Source organism: Ictidomys tridecemlineatus, chromosome 7, assembly GCF_052094955.1.
Source record: "Ictidomys tridecemlineatus isolate mIctTri1 chromosome 7, mIctTri1.hap1, whole genome shotgun sequence".
NCBI lineage: Eukaryota > Metazoa > Chordata > Mammalia > Rodentia > Sciuridae > Ictidomys > Ictidomys tridecemlineatus.
This window is the reverse complement of record NC_135483.1, coordinates 180,021,561-180,038,070: the sequence shown is the minus strand read 5'-3', so window position 1 is coordinate 180,038,070 and position 16,510 is coordinate 180,021,561. Positions and strand designations below refer to the sequence as shown.

Genomic DNA, 16,510 nt, shown 5'->3' with positions numbered 1-16,510 from the left:
ATCTTAACCCTTTCGAGAGCCTGTACTTTGTTGTTTAGTTCTAGAAGGCTCTAGGGAGGTAAGGGGATCATTACAATAATTCATCCAAATCGTCTTCTTCCCCAGTTTGGAGCCTGAGGCATTGTGGACCCTTTCCTTGCCTCCCCCACCTCCCAATTCTTTAAATTTGGAGGGCTTCAGTGGAAGGGTGTGGCCTAGCATGAGCGAGGTCCTTGGTTCCATCTGTAGCAGGGCAAAAACAACAGCAGCAAAACCCCAGTGAGGTCTTTAGCACTGGGTTGTCCCCTCCCCTGGCCATCTTGTCAGTGATGATATGGCAGCCAGTGTCCTCGTACAGGGCCTGGGGAACATTTTTGTCCTTTCCCTTATTTTTCCCTTTTACCTAAGAAGCAGCAGCCAGAGAGTGATGCTGGCAGTGGGGGAGGGGAAGTTCAAAGGACAAGGTGTCTGGTCCCTGGAGCTCAGGCCAGCAAGCTGGGGAGACAGGGGGCCTGTGCCTGGCTGGCTCTCCCTCCTGAGCCTCAGTGCCACTCCTGGTCATGAAACTGTGGGCACCAGGGTGCTGTGGGTGCAACCCTGGGCTGCAGAAGCACTTTGGAGTCACAGGCTAATTGGGGTCCCCCTGCAAGGGCACACTGTCACTGAGGCTCACTAGGGTCTGGCTGCGGACCCCAGGCCACCTCCTGCCAACTCTTGGAAATGGATTGGGAGAGTCGACTAGATCCAAATAAGCTTCCAACAACCTGCAAGTAAGGGTTGGGATTTGGTGTCCTGCTGTCTATCAGCTGGACATTCCTGGCACTTTTCAGGGCACCTTGGGATCACAGTGGGAACTCAGGGCAGCTGCTGCATTGGGGTCACCATTCAGTTGCCACAGATGGGGAGCAGCCAATCAACTGGGCTTCTCAGGTGACCTAGAGATGCTACTGGCACCCCAGGTCTAGGTGTCCCCAAGTGTCAAGGTCACTGGGCTCAAATTCAAAGCTCTTCCCCGAGAACTCTGCTTTGGCCTCTGGACCCTGTCCCCGAAGCCTGCCGGTGACACTCAGCTCCCCCGGGGGAAGCACAGGGGGCTCGTAGGTTTTACTTTTGATGTTTTTCCTCTCCCAAGCCAAGGAAGTGTCCTGCCTCCAGTCTCGGCCCTGTTGTGGGGAGAGCGGGAGAGGAAGGGGGGACAGAGATTTCCACCTTATTGTTCAGCAGCTGGAAAGTTGTTGTCATCTGTCCCGCCTTCCATTTGCTGAGAATGGGAAAAAAATGTGGAATATTTGGGAAAATAAATCTCAATACCCTCCTAGGAGTGTTCCCTTCTCTCTGGCCCTCGCAGCCTGGCCCGTCTACCCCGGGCTCAGCCTCCGTTTGCTTCTGGGGTCTGGCTCCCACTTGTCTCTGGGTTTGGGGCTGGGGCTGGGCTGGGCTGGGCTGGAGCAGGGCTGGGCTGAACACTTCTCCCTGCCGGCTGGAGGCTCCCGAAGCCACTGTGATGTCATTCAAGCACTACATAGCTGCAGGATGATAAGTGGAGCCCTAGGGGCGCAGCTGGCTGAAATTACAGACAGAGTTTTATCCCACTGGCTTCCTACAAGCCAGAGTGAGGCCGAGGAGCCGAGAGGGGGAGAGCGCGCTCCGCTCCGGAGCGAAGGGTGTGTGTGTGTGCGCGTGTGAGTGTGTGCTGCACCGGGGCAGGCTGCGGTCGCCGCTGACTCCTCCCACCCGACAGGACAGTTCCAGGGAGCCTGAGCGGGACCCACGCACTCGCAGCTGCAGCCATGTAGGCATGATTTGAAACTTCAGGCACCAGGAGCGCATCGGGCCGGCCGTTCTCGCCTTCCTCCCTCTCTGTCCTGGATAGCCGTGTCGCCTGTGTGTGTCCTGGGAGGCTTTCTTTCTGCTGGGACAGGGTGGGGTCGCCTCTGTGCCTGGGGGCCCTGGTGTGCCTCCACCCGACCTGGGAAGGGTGTGAGGTTGGGCAGGGCTGTGGCCTCTGGGTGCCTTTGAATGTGGATGTGGGGGACCTTGCTGTCCCTTTCTGGAGTTGCTTCCTGAGACAGGTAAGAGCCACTGTCGTCTGGTGGGAGGGGAGCTGGGTGGGGAGGGTGGTGTTCTGGGACAGAGGTCCCCCTTGGGTGAGAACGGGGCAGGCGGAGGGACGTGGTGGAAGTGCGGCTGGCCCGGTGAGACATTATTCAGGATGCCCTTCTTTCTGTGGCTGGAGATTTGGGGCGCCCAGTGCCGAGAGTTCGTGACCATCCTCCCATGGGGCTCCCATTCACGCCTTTCTTCCCGGCTCTGCTGGCAGGGCCCTGGCGGCTCCACTGTCCCCCTGGCCAGGGCTCTCTGAATGCCAGGTTCCTGGCCTGGCAGAGAAGGGCTGGGGTTGTTGTGGGCTTGGGAGCTATTTTTACCCTCCAGAGTGTGCCTGCGCTATCTGGTGCCCGGACGGGCGAGGGTGGGGAGCTGTGCCCCGGGCTCGGGCGGTCGCCCCGGGCTGGGCGCTGCAGGCCAGGCCAGAGTTAGGAGGCTGACCTGAGCTGGCACTGGTTCTGCAGGCCTGGGCTGGCATGTGACCAGGGCAGGTTCCTTACCCTCCTGGTCCTGCTCCCTCGCGTCACCAGGGAAATAAAGGTCACCGTCCAGATCAGGTCTTCTGCCCCTGTGCCCTGTCTCTGGAGGGCACCGGGTGAACCAAGTCCGATGGTATCTGGGACTAGTGCCTCGAGTCCTTCCTGAGGGGGTTCTGGGAACACATCTGTCACATCACTGGGCTGAAGTCCCATCGGTCCTGTCCAGAGGGTCCGTCTTCCACCCTCCCTTCCTGCCCCTGCTCTTCCAGCCACTTTCACCTTGACACCCCGTTAGGGGCAGGAGCACGGCATCTGTTGGGCACTTCCTTGCTGGGTGACCTTGGGGGTCCTGAGCCTGCCGAGCTTCACTGTCAGCCTGTAAAATGGCGAGTGTTTAGGGCATGGATTGGCCCCTAAGGCCCTTCTGTTTAAAAGCTCCAAGACTTTTTAGATGCCCTGGGAGCCCCTCTGAGGTCCCTCTTCTGTCGTCCTGAGGGCCTGAGGCCCAGGGAGGGGCTCCGTGGGTGGGCAGGGGTCTGGGTGAATGCAGGCTGGGGTCATTCCGACATCAGCCCTCCCTATTCCCCCTTTCTTTCTTGGCTGAAACTAAGGATGGAGACGAGGCCAGGAGAAGCTCATTTGGCCCATCTTCCCTGGATCCAGAGGCTGGCTTATAGGTGACACTGGTGAGGTCACTTGCACAGGGACAGAACCACCTGTGAAAAGATTGACAGCAGCTCTGAGGAGAACCTTGTTCTCTTCTGTCCACTCTCTGGACATGCCGTGGGTCCCTTCCAAAGTGTGCTATTAAATAGGGAGGACAGGTGTCTGCCTGGCCACGCCTGGATTGCCTGTCTCCCACCTGTCATGTGTCAATGGCCTCCTCCCTGCATGAGCCTGGGTCCCCTGGGTGGCACCTGCCTCCTGCCACCTTCCTGTTTCAGAGGCTGTATATCCTCTGGGTGGGTCCCCTTCAGTGGCTTGGGGATTTCCCTTCAGCCTCCAATTCTGCTGATCTCTGGAGACCCCAAGGAAGCTCATTCCTTTTAGAAAGTTCTAGAATTCTCTGCAAATGGTGGTGATAAGGGGCTGCCTCAGTCTCCTGCTGGCTGGCATGGGACAGGAAGTGGGCCCAGCTAGAGGCCAAGGACCATCACAGATAGAGCCCTGGACACCCCTGCTGCCCATGCCAGGATGTCTCAGGAGGCACGCAGGTCTTGCTGGGGCCTTGGACAGTGCTCTCTGGTCCTCTTGGTGCACGTTACCTCCTGGTATTGACACCAAGCCAGGGAAAACCTGTTGGGTTCTCTGGACCGGATGTTTCTCAGGGCCTCCAGCCTGAAGGCTTCTGTCCTGTGTATTCTCACTCTGGTCAGAGCGTGGTCTCCTTCATAGATGTCCTGGGTGACAGAGAGGGACCCCAGAAACTGTACCTTTACTTTTAGATGAGTACATCTTAACTTCTATAGAATTAGAAGTGTCCATTAACTCCCTAAATCATGTGCAAAATGTATGTGTGTGTTAGAAAAGATTATTCTAGGACTTTGTCAGATGCCCCAAAAGGGTAACTTAGGAAAGTTAATGTCCCCTGACATGGAGTGTGACTGGGGAGGCCCATGGGGAATGCCGTGGGATAGAGTCTGGCTCAGCCAATTTGCAAGGGCCTCCACTGTAGAATATGAGGAATACTGCTCTCTCAGACATTTTGGCTGCAGTATCTCTCTTTTTTTATCCCTTTAGGAGTAGCTTGGAGTCCTCCTAGAACCCCCGATTTTCCACTGAGTTGCGTTGGAGAAGACTGTCTCAGTGACTGACAGCTTTTGGGGGCTACTTAATGTAATGTAAGAAGCATTTATAGTACGTGCCAGGCTCTGCACTCTGTAGGGCCGTCCTATTCGGCCATGTAAATTAGCATTGAACTCCAAGAGGCTCCATTCACATAGACCACATTGTGAATGGCATCCTCTGGGAACCAGGCCCTAGAGAGAGAGAGAGAGAAAAAAAACCAAAGGTTCTTCCATGAGGAGCACTCGGCCTCTGGAAGACAGACAGACATCAGTGATGACCGTGCAGTGGGTGTCAGAGGAGAGGTGACACCAGGGGCTGTGGGAACACCGCAGAGCTTGACCTGAGTTTGGAGGTCAGTAGGAAAGGGGTTGGGACTGAGTCGGAAGGAGGGGGAAGGGGTTTTCCCAGGAGTTTGGGAGTCTCAGGGGCAAGATGAGGAGGGGCATTTTAGGAGTGGGAACAGCCATGTGCGGAGACACAGGGCAGAATGTATAAAGAGTTTAGCGAATGGAGTGCAGGTGTTGGACCTTCAGAAGGCAGGCAGGACCTGGTGATGAAAGTCCTGGCATATCTGGCCGAGGTGGCTGTACCCTGTGGAAGGTGAGAGCTGTTGAAGATGGAGGGCAGAGGATGGAGAGAGGAAGCGTGGATATGCCTGGCCTTGCCCAGGGGCGTAGCTGCTGGACCCCAGCACTCAGCAGATCTGCAAGGAAGCAGCCAACCTCTTCACCTGGCGGCTCTGAGGCCAGCCTCGGAGCAGTTAAGTGGCTGCCACGGGCTGACTGGGCCATTAGGACTGGGGCCATCTTTCTGAGCAGTGGGTGTGTCTGGCTGCAGGGGTGTGACCGAAGGACACCCTTCTTCTCTGACTCTGCTTCAGAACCACAGCCCTTCTGGCCTCCCTGGGACCCAGCCCCATCCTATGGCTCCCTCGTCCCTGCCTCCCCCATGGCCGGGGTAGTCTGAGGCTAAAGGGGTCACATGTCCAGAACTTCCTGTCCTGCCTGCCTTGCAGCCAAACCCCACTTCTCGACAAAGTTCACCCATCTCCCGGGTCTACGTGGCCTTTGATTCCCTACACCTATTTTTGAGGGGCTCAGATTCCCTCCTGCTGAGGACCCAGCCTGCCCCCACTTGCCTGTGCCCAGGGAGGGCACAGAGCCTCTTCCTCTTGGCAACGCATTGATTTTCTTCCATGGTGGCTGGTCACTGCTGCTCTGGGTAATGTCTTAATGAATTGTTATTTGCTGAATATGGACCCAAAGGGCTTTTTACCAACAAGGGCCCCATCCTGAAACCCTCGATAAATCATCCCCATTCAAAGCAGGCCTGCTGGAGGGCCAGGGAGGGGTCTCTCCTGGTGGAGTCCTCGTCATGGAATCCCTTTCTCTCAGTCAACCTGATGGCCACCTTTTAGGCTTCCCAGTTGGGCCATCTGTTGGGACATGTACCTACAGGAAACCCTTCCTGCTAGGAAGTGGGAGGGGCTCCACTCCGTGTCTGGAGTGCCGCTCACCTGTGTCTGGGTTTCCCAAGGTCCTGTCCACCTGTGTGCCTGAACCCCAGGAGGCCTCTTTAAAACGCTGACTTGTGGCCCCACCCTGGCCTCCAATGACCCCTAATCTACATTTTTGACAATCCCTGGAGGAGATTCTTAAGAACATCCAAATTAGAAAATAGCCACTCTGAAACCAAATAGCCTTAGCACCCCATCCCCATTTTTTTTTGTGTGTCCTTTTTTAAGTAGATGAGGCGGGTACGTGTGGACGTCCCTGCGTGTTGGCCAGCATAGTCCATCCAGCACCACATACACCTCTGCACAGAGCCCCACTGGGCGGGAGCCTCAGGGAGTAGGTCCGCATCCAAGTCAGCTGGGGATTTTCCTCAGATCCTTCCAAAAGCATGACTCGCACGTCTGGATGAGGGCCGAGGTGGAATAAGGGCCCCTTGGCGAATGTCATCACATAGCGTCGGGGGTGGGGTCCCGGCTTCCAGCTGCTGCTGAGAAGATCAGGGAGACGGTCAGACAAAGCGAGAGGGCCTCGAAGAGACTGTGGCCTTTTCAGGGTCCCCAGAGAAATGGTGAGGAGAAGGCCCCTGAGACAGATGACAGGGTGGGCTGGGGCTGGGGCGTGGGAGCACTGCACCCTGGGGTGCCTGGGCCTGTGTTTCTGCTCGATTTGGTTCCCTGGCCACCTGTGCCAGTACCCTGACCCCAGCCAGCCAGAGCCCCCCGCCCCCCCCACCAGGCTCCATGCCATCTCGCTCCCTCTGAGAGACCAAGGGCTTCTCACTTTAGGTGACTTGGCCTGGCCAGGTCCTCCCGTGGAGGCTGCTGGGTCTTGGACCTGACAGCTCTGGGGGCCTCTCAAGCCATCTCCCCAGCCCCGGCAGGTCCCCTCTCCCTCCTCCCCCCTTGATTTTATCCTTGTCCTTGTCTGCCTCTCTCTTTGCCCTTCCTGCCTTGATGGATTGAAACCAGCCTTGAGTTCCGGCTTCTTGTGGTCCAGTAAATAGCTCTTAATGTGGTCGTGGTGGACAGGGAGAGGGAGGGACGAGTTTGTGTGTGTGTGTGGGGGGGGGCACTTACCTCCATCTCCGCGACAGGGGGAGGGGAGCTGCTCCACAGGTCGTGTCCACACGCTGGACGCTGCAAAGCCCTCCAGGGCTGGGCAGCCCTCGTGTCCTTGATCCTGCCCTTGATTACAAAGAGGAGGGCACTCAGTTCTAGGCAGACTGGCCTGGAGCGCACGGCCCTTGTGGCCAGCACAGGGCCGTCAGCAGCGACTGGCCCCTTCTTTGAGGACAGCAGGAAACACATTCATTTGCATTTAACAAACAGGATTTAATTAAACAATGTATAGCTCTTCGATTTTCTTACTGCACCTTAGTGGTTTAGCAGTCATTGTTTCTGATTTCGATGCAACAGTAGCTCGTGTGGATCAATCACGGGGCGGAACAGGGTTAACACTGGCATTTTTGTAATGGATGAAAATGAGGCCTGCCCAGGAGGGGTACGGAAGGGTCAGGGCATCAGGTGGTGGGGATCATCAGGCAGTCTCCCCGCTGCCTCCCACCAGTTCAGACCTTGCCCCAGCCCTGTGACCCGCAGTAACACTGTGGCCCCTTATCACTCGGGGCTGGCTGCTGGCTGAGGTCCCAAAGCCTCAGGGAAAACTGAGGGCAGAGCTAGTTCTGCAGCGCACAGGGACCGCAGCGCATCTAGCCCCCAGCGGGTATGGGGTCTGTGGGTGCCTCCTTGCTTGCAATCTCTGTGCGGGCTCTTGATGACGTCACTGGGCTGCTGTGGTGTGTGTGTGTCGATCAGCATGTTCCTGTTCTGTGGTTGTCTAATCACTTGTTTTTGGCCGTGGGCTTCTGTACAAGGGTTTATTTTTAGAGACTGTCACTTCTGGCTCGAGGGCTGATCCTTGGGCAGGGCAAGAACGTTTGTATTTTCTGAAATGTTTGTGGCTTTAAATTTAAATATTTATTTTGGGGTATTCCTGCCTTTTATGTGTTTATTCTACTGTGTGTGTGTGTGTGTGTGTGTGTGTGTGTGTGTGTGTGTATGGGGGGGTGGATGTAGCCTAACACAAATTTTACGATCTTTTAAGTAAATTAGCTCTGATTGTGAGGTGCAGCCCCCTGGCCCCAGGTGCTGTGTCTACAGATCTGTCGTTTTGGACCAGCTACGGTACCACCTGCCCCCAGGGCTAGAGACCGTGGTGTGTGCGGTGCCGGGCACCAGGGTTGGCACTTGGGGAGCACACACTGTCGCAGCTTCTGTTCACCACGCCGTGCTGGCTGTGGTTCTTGGTGTGGGGGTCCCCTCGCCGGCACAGGCCCCTGTGTTTCTGATTTGGTGACTTCTGGTTGGTGTGCGCCTCAGGGTCTTGAGTTGGGTTCAGTGTGTGGCTGCTGGGTGTGGGCTGGGGTGGGTGCAGTCTTGGGAGGGGGTGTTTTACCTGGGGGGGGGCGGCTGGATTGCAGCAGAAGGCGGGGCTCTGCGTGAGGGCGTGGGGTGTGTGCCTCGGGTCTGGAGCAGGGGCTGCTGACTGTACGGGGTGTGAAATCACTGAGCTCCTCTGGGTGGGGGAGGTTCTTGCTCCTGAGTCAGCCCCCTGGCCCGGAGCCACCCACAGCTCACTTTTTCCTTCTAGAGAAAGTGTTGCTTCTGGGGGTCCCTAGAGCTGCCTGCAAACAAAAGGAGAGCTCTCCCCAGCGAAGACCTCTGCTTTGGGTTCTCCATCCATCCCCAAGGTGTCTCCCCTGCCACCCTGGTCCCTGAGCCCCTGCCCAAGCACCCCACATGGCACCCTCTGCGGAGGGAGTGCCGGTACCCTCTGGCACAGGACTGCTGGCTACGTCAGCTGCGTCTTGGCTCAGCTCCTCAGGGGTCCTGGCTGGGCCCTCTGGTGGGCCTGCTGCCACCCTGCCCTTGACTGGTGCCCCTTTTCCTGCAGGCTGAATGGTGTGGGCTGAGCTTGTCGTGGTGGGCAGGGTCCATGCGCAGGGGACAGTGCTGGGGAAGGAAATGGGAGAGACTTCAGAAAATGTGGCACTGGGGAGAATGAATGGCGTTGTATGTCTGAAAGGCTCTAGAAAATTCTTTGTATTGAGCCAAACTTGGCATCGGAGGCCGGAGGGCGAGTTTGTCTTAGAAAGTCCCAGTGCTGTCTTCAGCCTCTTCTCCCCAGCCCCGCCCGCCGTGGGCTGGCACCCCGCGCTGCGCCCTCACTGCCCTCGCAGGCTCTTCCCCCACTTGCCGGGGCCAAGGCTGTCCTCAGAGGTGGGCTGACCCCTCCGCGTGCATTCAAGGCGCAGCCCACCTCTCCTGGCGTCAGCCCCTAACCCCGAGCAGGAATCCCAGGAACTCCCCAAGATGTGCTAGTGGCCGGGATGGTCGTGCGGTGCCCGTCACCGGTCAGGAATGGATGGTCCTCAGGATGGACACCTCTCTGGCCACGGACCCGACACGGCTCAGCTCGACTCGTGTCGGCTCGTTTCAACGTGTAGCCTGCTGTGTTCAATGAAGAGTGGCAGCTCATAGGGGCCAGCCTGATTCTATTATTGCCCTGTTGCACAGACGAAGACACTGAGGCCCAGAGAGTGATTCACGCCTCTGTGTCCAGGAAGCTGGTGAAGAGCCAGAGATGGGCCGGGGTGGGCGTTTGTCCTCAGGACTCCTTGCCCAGTCCTAGGCTCTGCTGCCTGGCCCTGTGTGGTAGGGTCCTTTGTCCCTTTCCTTTGTGCCTCCTCAGAGTGGCAAGGGGAGACTCGGGGATCCGGATGGGGCTCTAACTCTTTTCCTTGTGGGAACAGCTGCCTGCCGGTGACATCTGCCGTCTCCTTGCTCTGTCCTTGCAGAGGTGGTGGGACACACCCAGGGGCCACTGGACGGGAGTCTGTACGCCAAGGTGAAGAAGAAGGACTCCCTGAACGGCAGCACCGGGGCCGTCAACGCCGCGCGTCCTGTCCTGTCGGCCACCCCCAACCACGTGGAGCACACGCTTTCCGTGAGCAGTGACTCGGGCAACTCCACAGCCTCCACCAAGACCGACAAGACGGATGAGCCTGTCCCCGCGGCCTCCGGTGCCCCCGCTGCCCTGAGTCCCGAGGAGAAGCGGGAGCTGGATCGCCTGCTCAGCGGCTTTGGCCTAGAGCGAGAGAAGCAGGGCGCCATGTACCGTGCACAGCACCTCAGGTCCCGCCTGGCCGCCGGCCCAGCTGGGTCTCCCTCCGGCCGCCATATTGTCCCAGCCCAGGTCCATGTCAACGGTGGGGCCTTGGCCTCTGAGCGGGAGACAGACATCCTGGATGATGAGCTGCCCAACCAGGATGGGCACAGCGTGGGCAGCATGGGCACGCTGTCCTCTCTGGACGGGATCACCAACACCAGCGAGGGGGGCTACCCAGACGCCCTGCCCCCACTAACCAACGGCCTGGACAAGGCCCACCCTGAGGAACCTCTGGTCAATGGCGGGGGCTACCCCTATGAGAACGCCAGCCGGGCAGTGCCCGCCCATGCTGGCCACGTGGCCCCCATGCGACCCTCCTACTCGGCGCAGGAGGGCTTAGCTGGCTACCAGCGGGAGGGGCCTCACCCGGTCTGGCCCCAGGCAGTGACCACCTCCCACTATGGCCATGACCCCAGCGGCATGTTCCGCTCTCAGTCCTTCCCGGATGCCGAGCCCCAGCTGCCCCCAGCTCCAGCCCGCGGGGGCAGCAGCCGGGAGGCCGTGCAGAGGGGGCTGAATTCATGGCAGCAGCAGCAGCAGCAGCAGCCGCAGCCTCGCCAACCTCTTCGCCAGCAGGAAAGAGCCCAGTTGGAGAGCCTCGCGACCGGCAGGCCCAGCCCCCAGCCGCTGGCAGAGCCCCCCGCCTCTGCTCTCCCAGAGTTCCCCAGGGCGGCCTCTCACCAGGAGATTGAGCAGTCCATCGAAGCGCTCAACATGCTCATGCTGGACCTTGAGCCAGTCTCGGCCGCCGCCCCCCTGCACAAGTCCCAGAGTGTCCCTGGGGCCTGGCCAGGGGCTCCCCCACTCTCCTCCCAGCCCCTCTCAGGCTCTTCCCGCCAGTCGCATCCACTGACCCAGTCCAGATCTGGCTCCATCCCCGGTGGGCACTCCCTGGGAACCCCCGAGCTGGCCCCTCCCGGCAGGTCTTACTCACCTTACGATTATCAGTCGGGTCCAGCTGCGTCCAACCAGGGTTTCCGTCCAAAGAGCCCAGCCTCCTCATCCTTCCTTCCAACCGCCCATGGCCCCCCAGGGCCTCAGCAGCCCCCAGCCTCTCTCCCTGGCCTCACCACTCAGCCTCAGCTCCCACCAAAGGAAGCGGCCTCAGAGCCCTCCCGAACCCCAGAGGAGGAGCCACTGAATCTGGAAGGGCTGGTGGCCCACCGAATAGCAGGTAAGAGCCTCAGGGGCCGTAGACGTGGACATTCCCTCCTGCCTCCCTCTGCCCTTCCCTCGGTCTCCGTTGGCCTTGTGGGGGGAGGCGCAGTGCTGCTGTGGCCTGGGGAGGCTCTCAGGAGCTGGGGCCCAGCCACCCTTCCTGTATCTACACCTCAAAGAGTCTGCAGTCTTGTCAGGGGACAGGCACAGACAGGTAATTCCGAGAGAGTATAGTGTGTGCCGAGTCCCACTTGCCCCCAGCTCAGAAGTGAGACCGGGCCCCAGAGCTCGGGGAAGCATAACATCCCACCTAGGGCAACCAGGGAGAGCTTCCTGGAGGTGGTGACTCAGGGCTGGAGTCCAGACTTTCTAGGTGGAGAGGAGACTATGAGCCTGCCTGCCGTGCTTGTTGTCCTCAGACTTCAGGTCCTTGGGGTAGGAGAAGGCGGAGGGAGGTCTCTGTGGACTCTTAGACCCTTGGGCTCTATCTGAGTGTTCAGCCTGGTGAGGGCCTTCAGGTTTGTTTTTGTGAGGGGCCAAGGTCCCTTTCCCGGTTAGCTTCCCGTTAGTCCTTGCCTAGGACCAGCTCCTCTTCCTATCAGAGCAAATCCAGAAAGATACCTAGAGAGGGAAGGGAGAGTGGGAACCAGGAGAACCTACTGGGGAGAAAAAGGCAAGAAAGAGCCAGTGTCTAGGCCACCCTGGGAGGGACACAGCCACCTGCCACAGCTTATGACTGTTCCCAGGGACAGCCAGGCCGCGGGGAATCCTCGCAGTTGATTTTGTTGTGAGGCGAAAGCCGGACAGGGGTGGCCCCAAGACTGGGGTGGGGTGGGCCTCGTGCCCAGCCCTCAGCTGACAGGGGGTGAGACTCGAGGGGAAGGCAGGCTGGGCAGCTGGCTGTGCCCTCCACTACACTCAGGGGAGGCTGAGTCACCGTGCCAGCTGCAGGGAGGAAGGGAGGCACCCTCCTGGGATGGGGAAGCAGCTCACAGAGGCCAGCTGGCTCTTGGGTTGGGCCCTGGGTGCCCTGGGTGCTGCTGTACTTCAGGGCAGAGCAGAAACCCTGGAGAGCTGGGGCAGGAGGTCTTTGTGGCTTTAACCAAGCACCAAACCCAGGATTGAGCATCCCTGACCCTCTGCGGGTGAGATGCTCCATGGGTGATCCATTTGGGGCTTGACTTCTGCTTCCTCCCACATCCGGGCTGTGACACAAGGGCACCTCCCTGGCTGCCTCGTCTGTCGAAACCAACCCATTTCCTCCAAGTTTTGTTGAGGCGAGAGGGACAACGGGGCCACCCAAATTCCCTGGGGATGCCATTCCCCTCCCAGTGTTGAGGTGGCCTGAAGGATAGTGATGCTGTGGTCTAATGATGAATAGGATCCAGGGGACTTCTCTGCGGAGGACACAGAATGAATTTCTTCTTGGTCCAGAGGAAGCCATACTGCTCAAGCCCTGGGGGGGAGGTCCATCTGAGAGTGGGTCTCCCCTCAACCAGCCTCCGCGGTCTTGGCTGCCAACTTCCGTGTCCTGTAGCCTCTCAGGTCTGGGCTTTCATGCAGCCATGGGGTTGGTGGAGGGCATTGATGGCAGAGGGTCCCTTTACCTAAGCCCATTACCATCTTGTCTACCAACCACAAATGACTCAGGAGGAGGGGTGAGATGGATAGAGAGGGTCGTTGTATCTGGTACCCAGGGCTCTGAATTCGCCTCTTTGGTCTATACCCTGTCATGAACAGAATTTCTTATGTCAGCAGGCTCTGCGTGCAGAATTTCCTTAGTAGCCCTTCATGGTACCGAAGGGCCCTCAAGTAACATCAATGTGTAGGACTTTCTGGGAGGCAGGGAGGATGGACTTTCAGTATCAGTTCTTCCTGCTCTTTCGGCATTCTGCTGCGCGGGAAGCTGGGACTTAAGTGTTCACATGAGTAACTAGGAAGCTCAGATCTGTGGCAGAACCTCTTCATGACCATGAACTTGATCTGGATTCTCTTGGCTTTTATCCCCCAGGTCTTCCTCCCCACCTTAGCCGTCCTTCGTACCTCGGCACTCTGTTTGGTTCATTCCACTTTGATCCAACTACTGTTCATGTCTGATTTCCGATGAAATCTTAGAGACTGTAGGGACAATTTTCCTAACTTGAAAATGAGAAGGCAGTAGAAATCTATAGCACGTGCCACATTTCCTTGTGAAATGTTGGGAGCATTCCTGTTATAGCCATGGGACCCAGTAAGGATGTCTATTATCACTACTATCATTTAACATTGTATTGGATTCCCGGTCAGTGCAATAAGACAAGAAAAAGAAATAAGAGAGTTGAGGAGTACAGTGGAGGTATCTTATATTCCTGATTCTGTGATGGGACTGATATTGGATGCCTCGAGAGATAGAGATTTCAGTGCATGTTGGAAATCAGATATGGATCTTATCTCTAAGGAGTCTCAGGTTTAGTGCTGAGGGTGGTGGGGAGAACTAGAACTTTAAGATGAGGTCATTCATAATAAAAGAGGTATGGAGAAAGCTCTGTGGGAGAGAAGAGGTCACTAGCAGCTGGAAAGGCCGAGGCAGCTGTGTGGAGGATGGTGTTAAACAACCTTGCAAGATGGATAGGATTTGAAAGTGATTGAGGACTCAGTGGACACAGAGAGGTCGTGGCAAGGATAGGAAGGCACAGGAAATGTTTGAAGAACAGTGAGCATGTGGAGAGCCTCGTAGACTGTTAGAGGGAGACTCAGGAAAGGCAGCCAGAGGTCTGTCTCGGGATGGTCTTAAATACCAGCCTAAGGAGCTTGAAGTTTACCACTTACCAACAGGGGAAATCATTCCTGTGGTTAGGCAGGGGAATGTGCCACCCAGCTGGGGTTCAGGAAGGTGCGTCTGGTGAGACTGGGCAGGAAGAATGCAAATGGGAGAGATTTTGACCTGGGAGAGGCTGGGAGCTTATTAGGTCACCTTGGTAATGGGGACCAGATTAGGATGCTGACCATGGGCATCCAAAAGAAGAGATGGTGCCACGGCCACAGTGGGAGTAGGGCCAGTCAATCACAGATTGATTGACAGTCGGGGGGATCAGGGATGGCTGAAAAGCACCGTGGTTCCCTCGCCCTGTGAACCGGCTAGCGTGGTTAACGAAGCTGCAGGGTCTGAGGGGTCAGCGGAGCCTCCACACATGGCTGATGGAGTTGGACCTTGACCGAGTGGGAAGAGCTGCAGATTTGGGGATTTTCCTCCCAAGGGTGGAGGTTAGAGCTCTGGGCATGAATGAGATCTCTATGTCACGATCATGGAGGGAAGAGAACTTAGGTTAGAGTGGCCATGAGCAGAAAGGGAGGCTAGGAAGGGGGTCTGAGAACGATGCTCAGGGTGGTGACAGGAGCCAGGACAATGTGTCATCGCAAGGCCAGGAGAGTAAAGGATTTCAAGGAGGAGGGGCGGGGAGGTGAGCAGTGTCCACTGGAGATACCAGGAGGAGGAGGAGGAGCAAGAGACTAAGCCCCTGGATTTGCCAACTAGGGGCCTGGTGATTTTCAAAGGCATAGTTTTAGTGGAGTGCTGGTGACAGAAGCCAGACAGCAAGGGACCGAGGAGTGAGTGGGGATGGAGTGAAGACAGCGTGCCAACTACTCTTTGGAGTGGTTTCTTGATAAAAGGGGAGAGAAGGGCAGCCAAAGAGGTCAGCAAGACATCAGAGCTTTCTGGAGAGCTTGGGGTCGTGAGAATGCTCTCAGGTGAAGGACAGGAGCAGGGGAGGCTGCAGACGGGAGGAAGGAGAGGGACAGAGAGGAGAAGAATGAAGAGATTGATAGAATCACATCTCTAAGGCGGTGCGAGAGGACAGGCCTGGGAGTCCAGTCTGGGCCAGGAGCTGCGATACTTCTTCATGAAATTATAAAGAATGGATAAAGATATATGGAAATACTTGGTGTCAAACTTGGAGAGCTTGGATTAAGAAGCCCTCCCCCCCTTTTTTCCTTTTCTGTATGAATCCAGGGCTGAGTTCAAGGCCCATTCCATCCCTCATTCAGCAGGAGCTTGAATCTGTGCTACTCTCTAGTCTAGGCTCTGAGAAAATGGTGGCAAACAACAGGTTAAGCCTTGGTCCTTCCACAGAATTGGACACTGAGTAAATGAACAAGTAGATACATAAATTTTTCTGATGACTGACAAGTGCCATAGAGATCAAATAGTGAAGTGACAGTGATGGGGAGAGGGCAGGGGGTGGTTGCACTTTATATGCATGGTCAGGGGACGCTCCATGGGGCAACAAGGGAATGTGCCTCATGGGCAGCAAGTTCAAAGGCCCTGAGGCAGAGTGTGCCTGGTGTGGCTAGAGCAGAGTGACCAACAGGAGGTCAGAGAGGTACTGGAGTGGTCCTGGCATATGGTTGGTCTTGCAGGGGATCCTAAGAACTTTTGTTTTTGCTCTGCATGGTGTGAGAAGCCTTAAAAAGGATTTGGTCCAAAGAGTGATGTCATCTGACTTGTCCTAAAAGGATCAGTATAGCCAGGATGGAAGGAGGGAGGCCCGTTAGGAGGTTGCTACTCTTGATCAGGGTGAGAGCTGTGGAGGTGTGAGGCTGGGCTTGGATCGTAGATGTGTTTTGGAGGCACAGCCAGCGAGAGGTACAGATAGACTAGATGTGGGATGTGAGAAAAAAAGCAAAGTCAAGGACGACTCTAACCTTGGAGCTGCTTGGTATTGAGAAGGGTAAGATTTGAGAAGAGCTGGCCAGAGGGAACCGGAGTGTGATCTGGGGCACCTTGGGTGGGAGATGCTCATGAAGCATCTGAGATGGTCTGGTGGTAAGAATCAGGAGTTTCAGGGGGACAGATTGGAGCTTAGAGATGTGGGGGCTGTCAGCAGATGCGGGCCAGGTAAAGCTAGCAAGGGGGAGCTCACCCGTGGGGAGAGATCCCCAGGATCAAGGCTGGCCCCTGCTGGGCGTGTGGCCCACGCCTGTTATCCCAGGGGCTCAGGAAGCTGAGACAGGAAGATTGTGGGTTCAAAGCCACCCTCAGCAATGGTGAGGCACTGAGCCATGCAGTGAGACCCTGTCTCTAAATAAAATACAAAATAGGGCTGGGGGTGTGGCCCAGTGGTTGAGTGCCCCTGAGTTCAATCCCTAGTACCTTCCCCACTCCCCAAAAAAAACGTTTGGCCTTGTGGGGAGAAGAAGGATGGGGGTCAGCAAGGTGAGACATGGCTGAAATAGCAGCCCTTCTACAGCAGCAAGCAGGTTCATTTTCAGGACTTTTCT

At 57.0% G+C, this 16,510-nt stretch overlaps 1 protein-coding gene and 1 long non-coding RNA gene across 26 annotated transcripts in view; one reads left to right on the top strand and one right to left on the bottom strand.

Moving 5' to 3' along the window:
- The window catches only part of Tns1 (tensin 1), a 208,781-nt gene that overhangs the window by 155,699 nt on the left and 36,572 nt on the right, over nt 1-16,510 (top strand). For all 25 annotated transcript variants that reach the window (XM_078017987.1, XM_005330452.5, XM_040267778.2 and 22 more), the window contains one exon: nt 9,723-11,267. In XM_078017987.1, coding sequence (XP_077874113.1) covers nt 9,723-11,267 — 1,545 coding nt within the window. The remainder of the gene's footprint in view (nt 1-9,722; nt 11,268-16,510) is intronic.
- Nucleotides 6,049-7,189, bottom strand: LOC144365631 (uncharacterized). Its single transcript, XR_013424308.1, has 2 exons — nt 6,943-7,189; nt 6,049-6,353 (listed from the first exon to the last, which is right to left on the bottom strand). It is a non-coding gene; the product is annotated as an uncharacterized LOC144365631 (long non-coding RNA).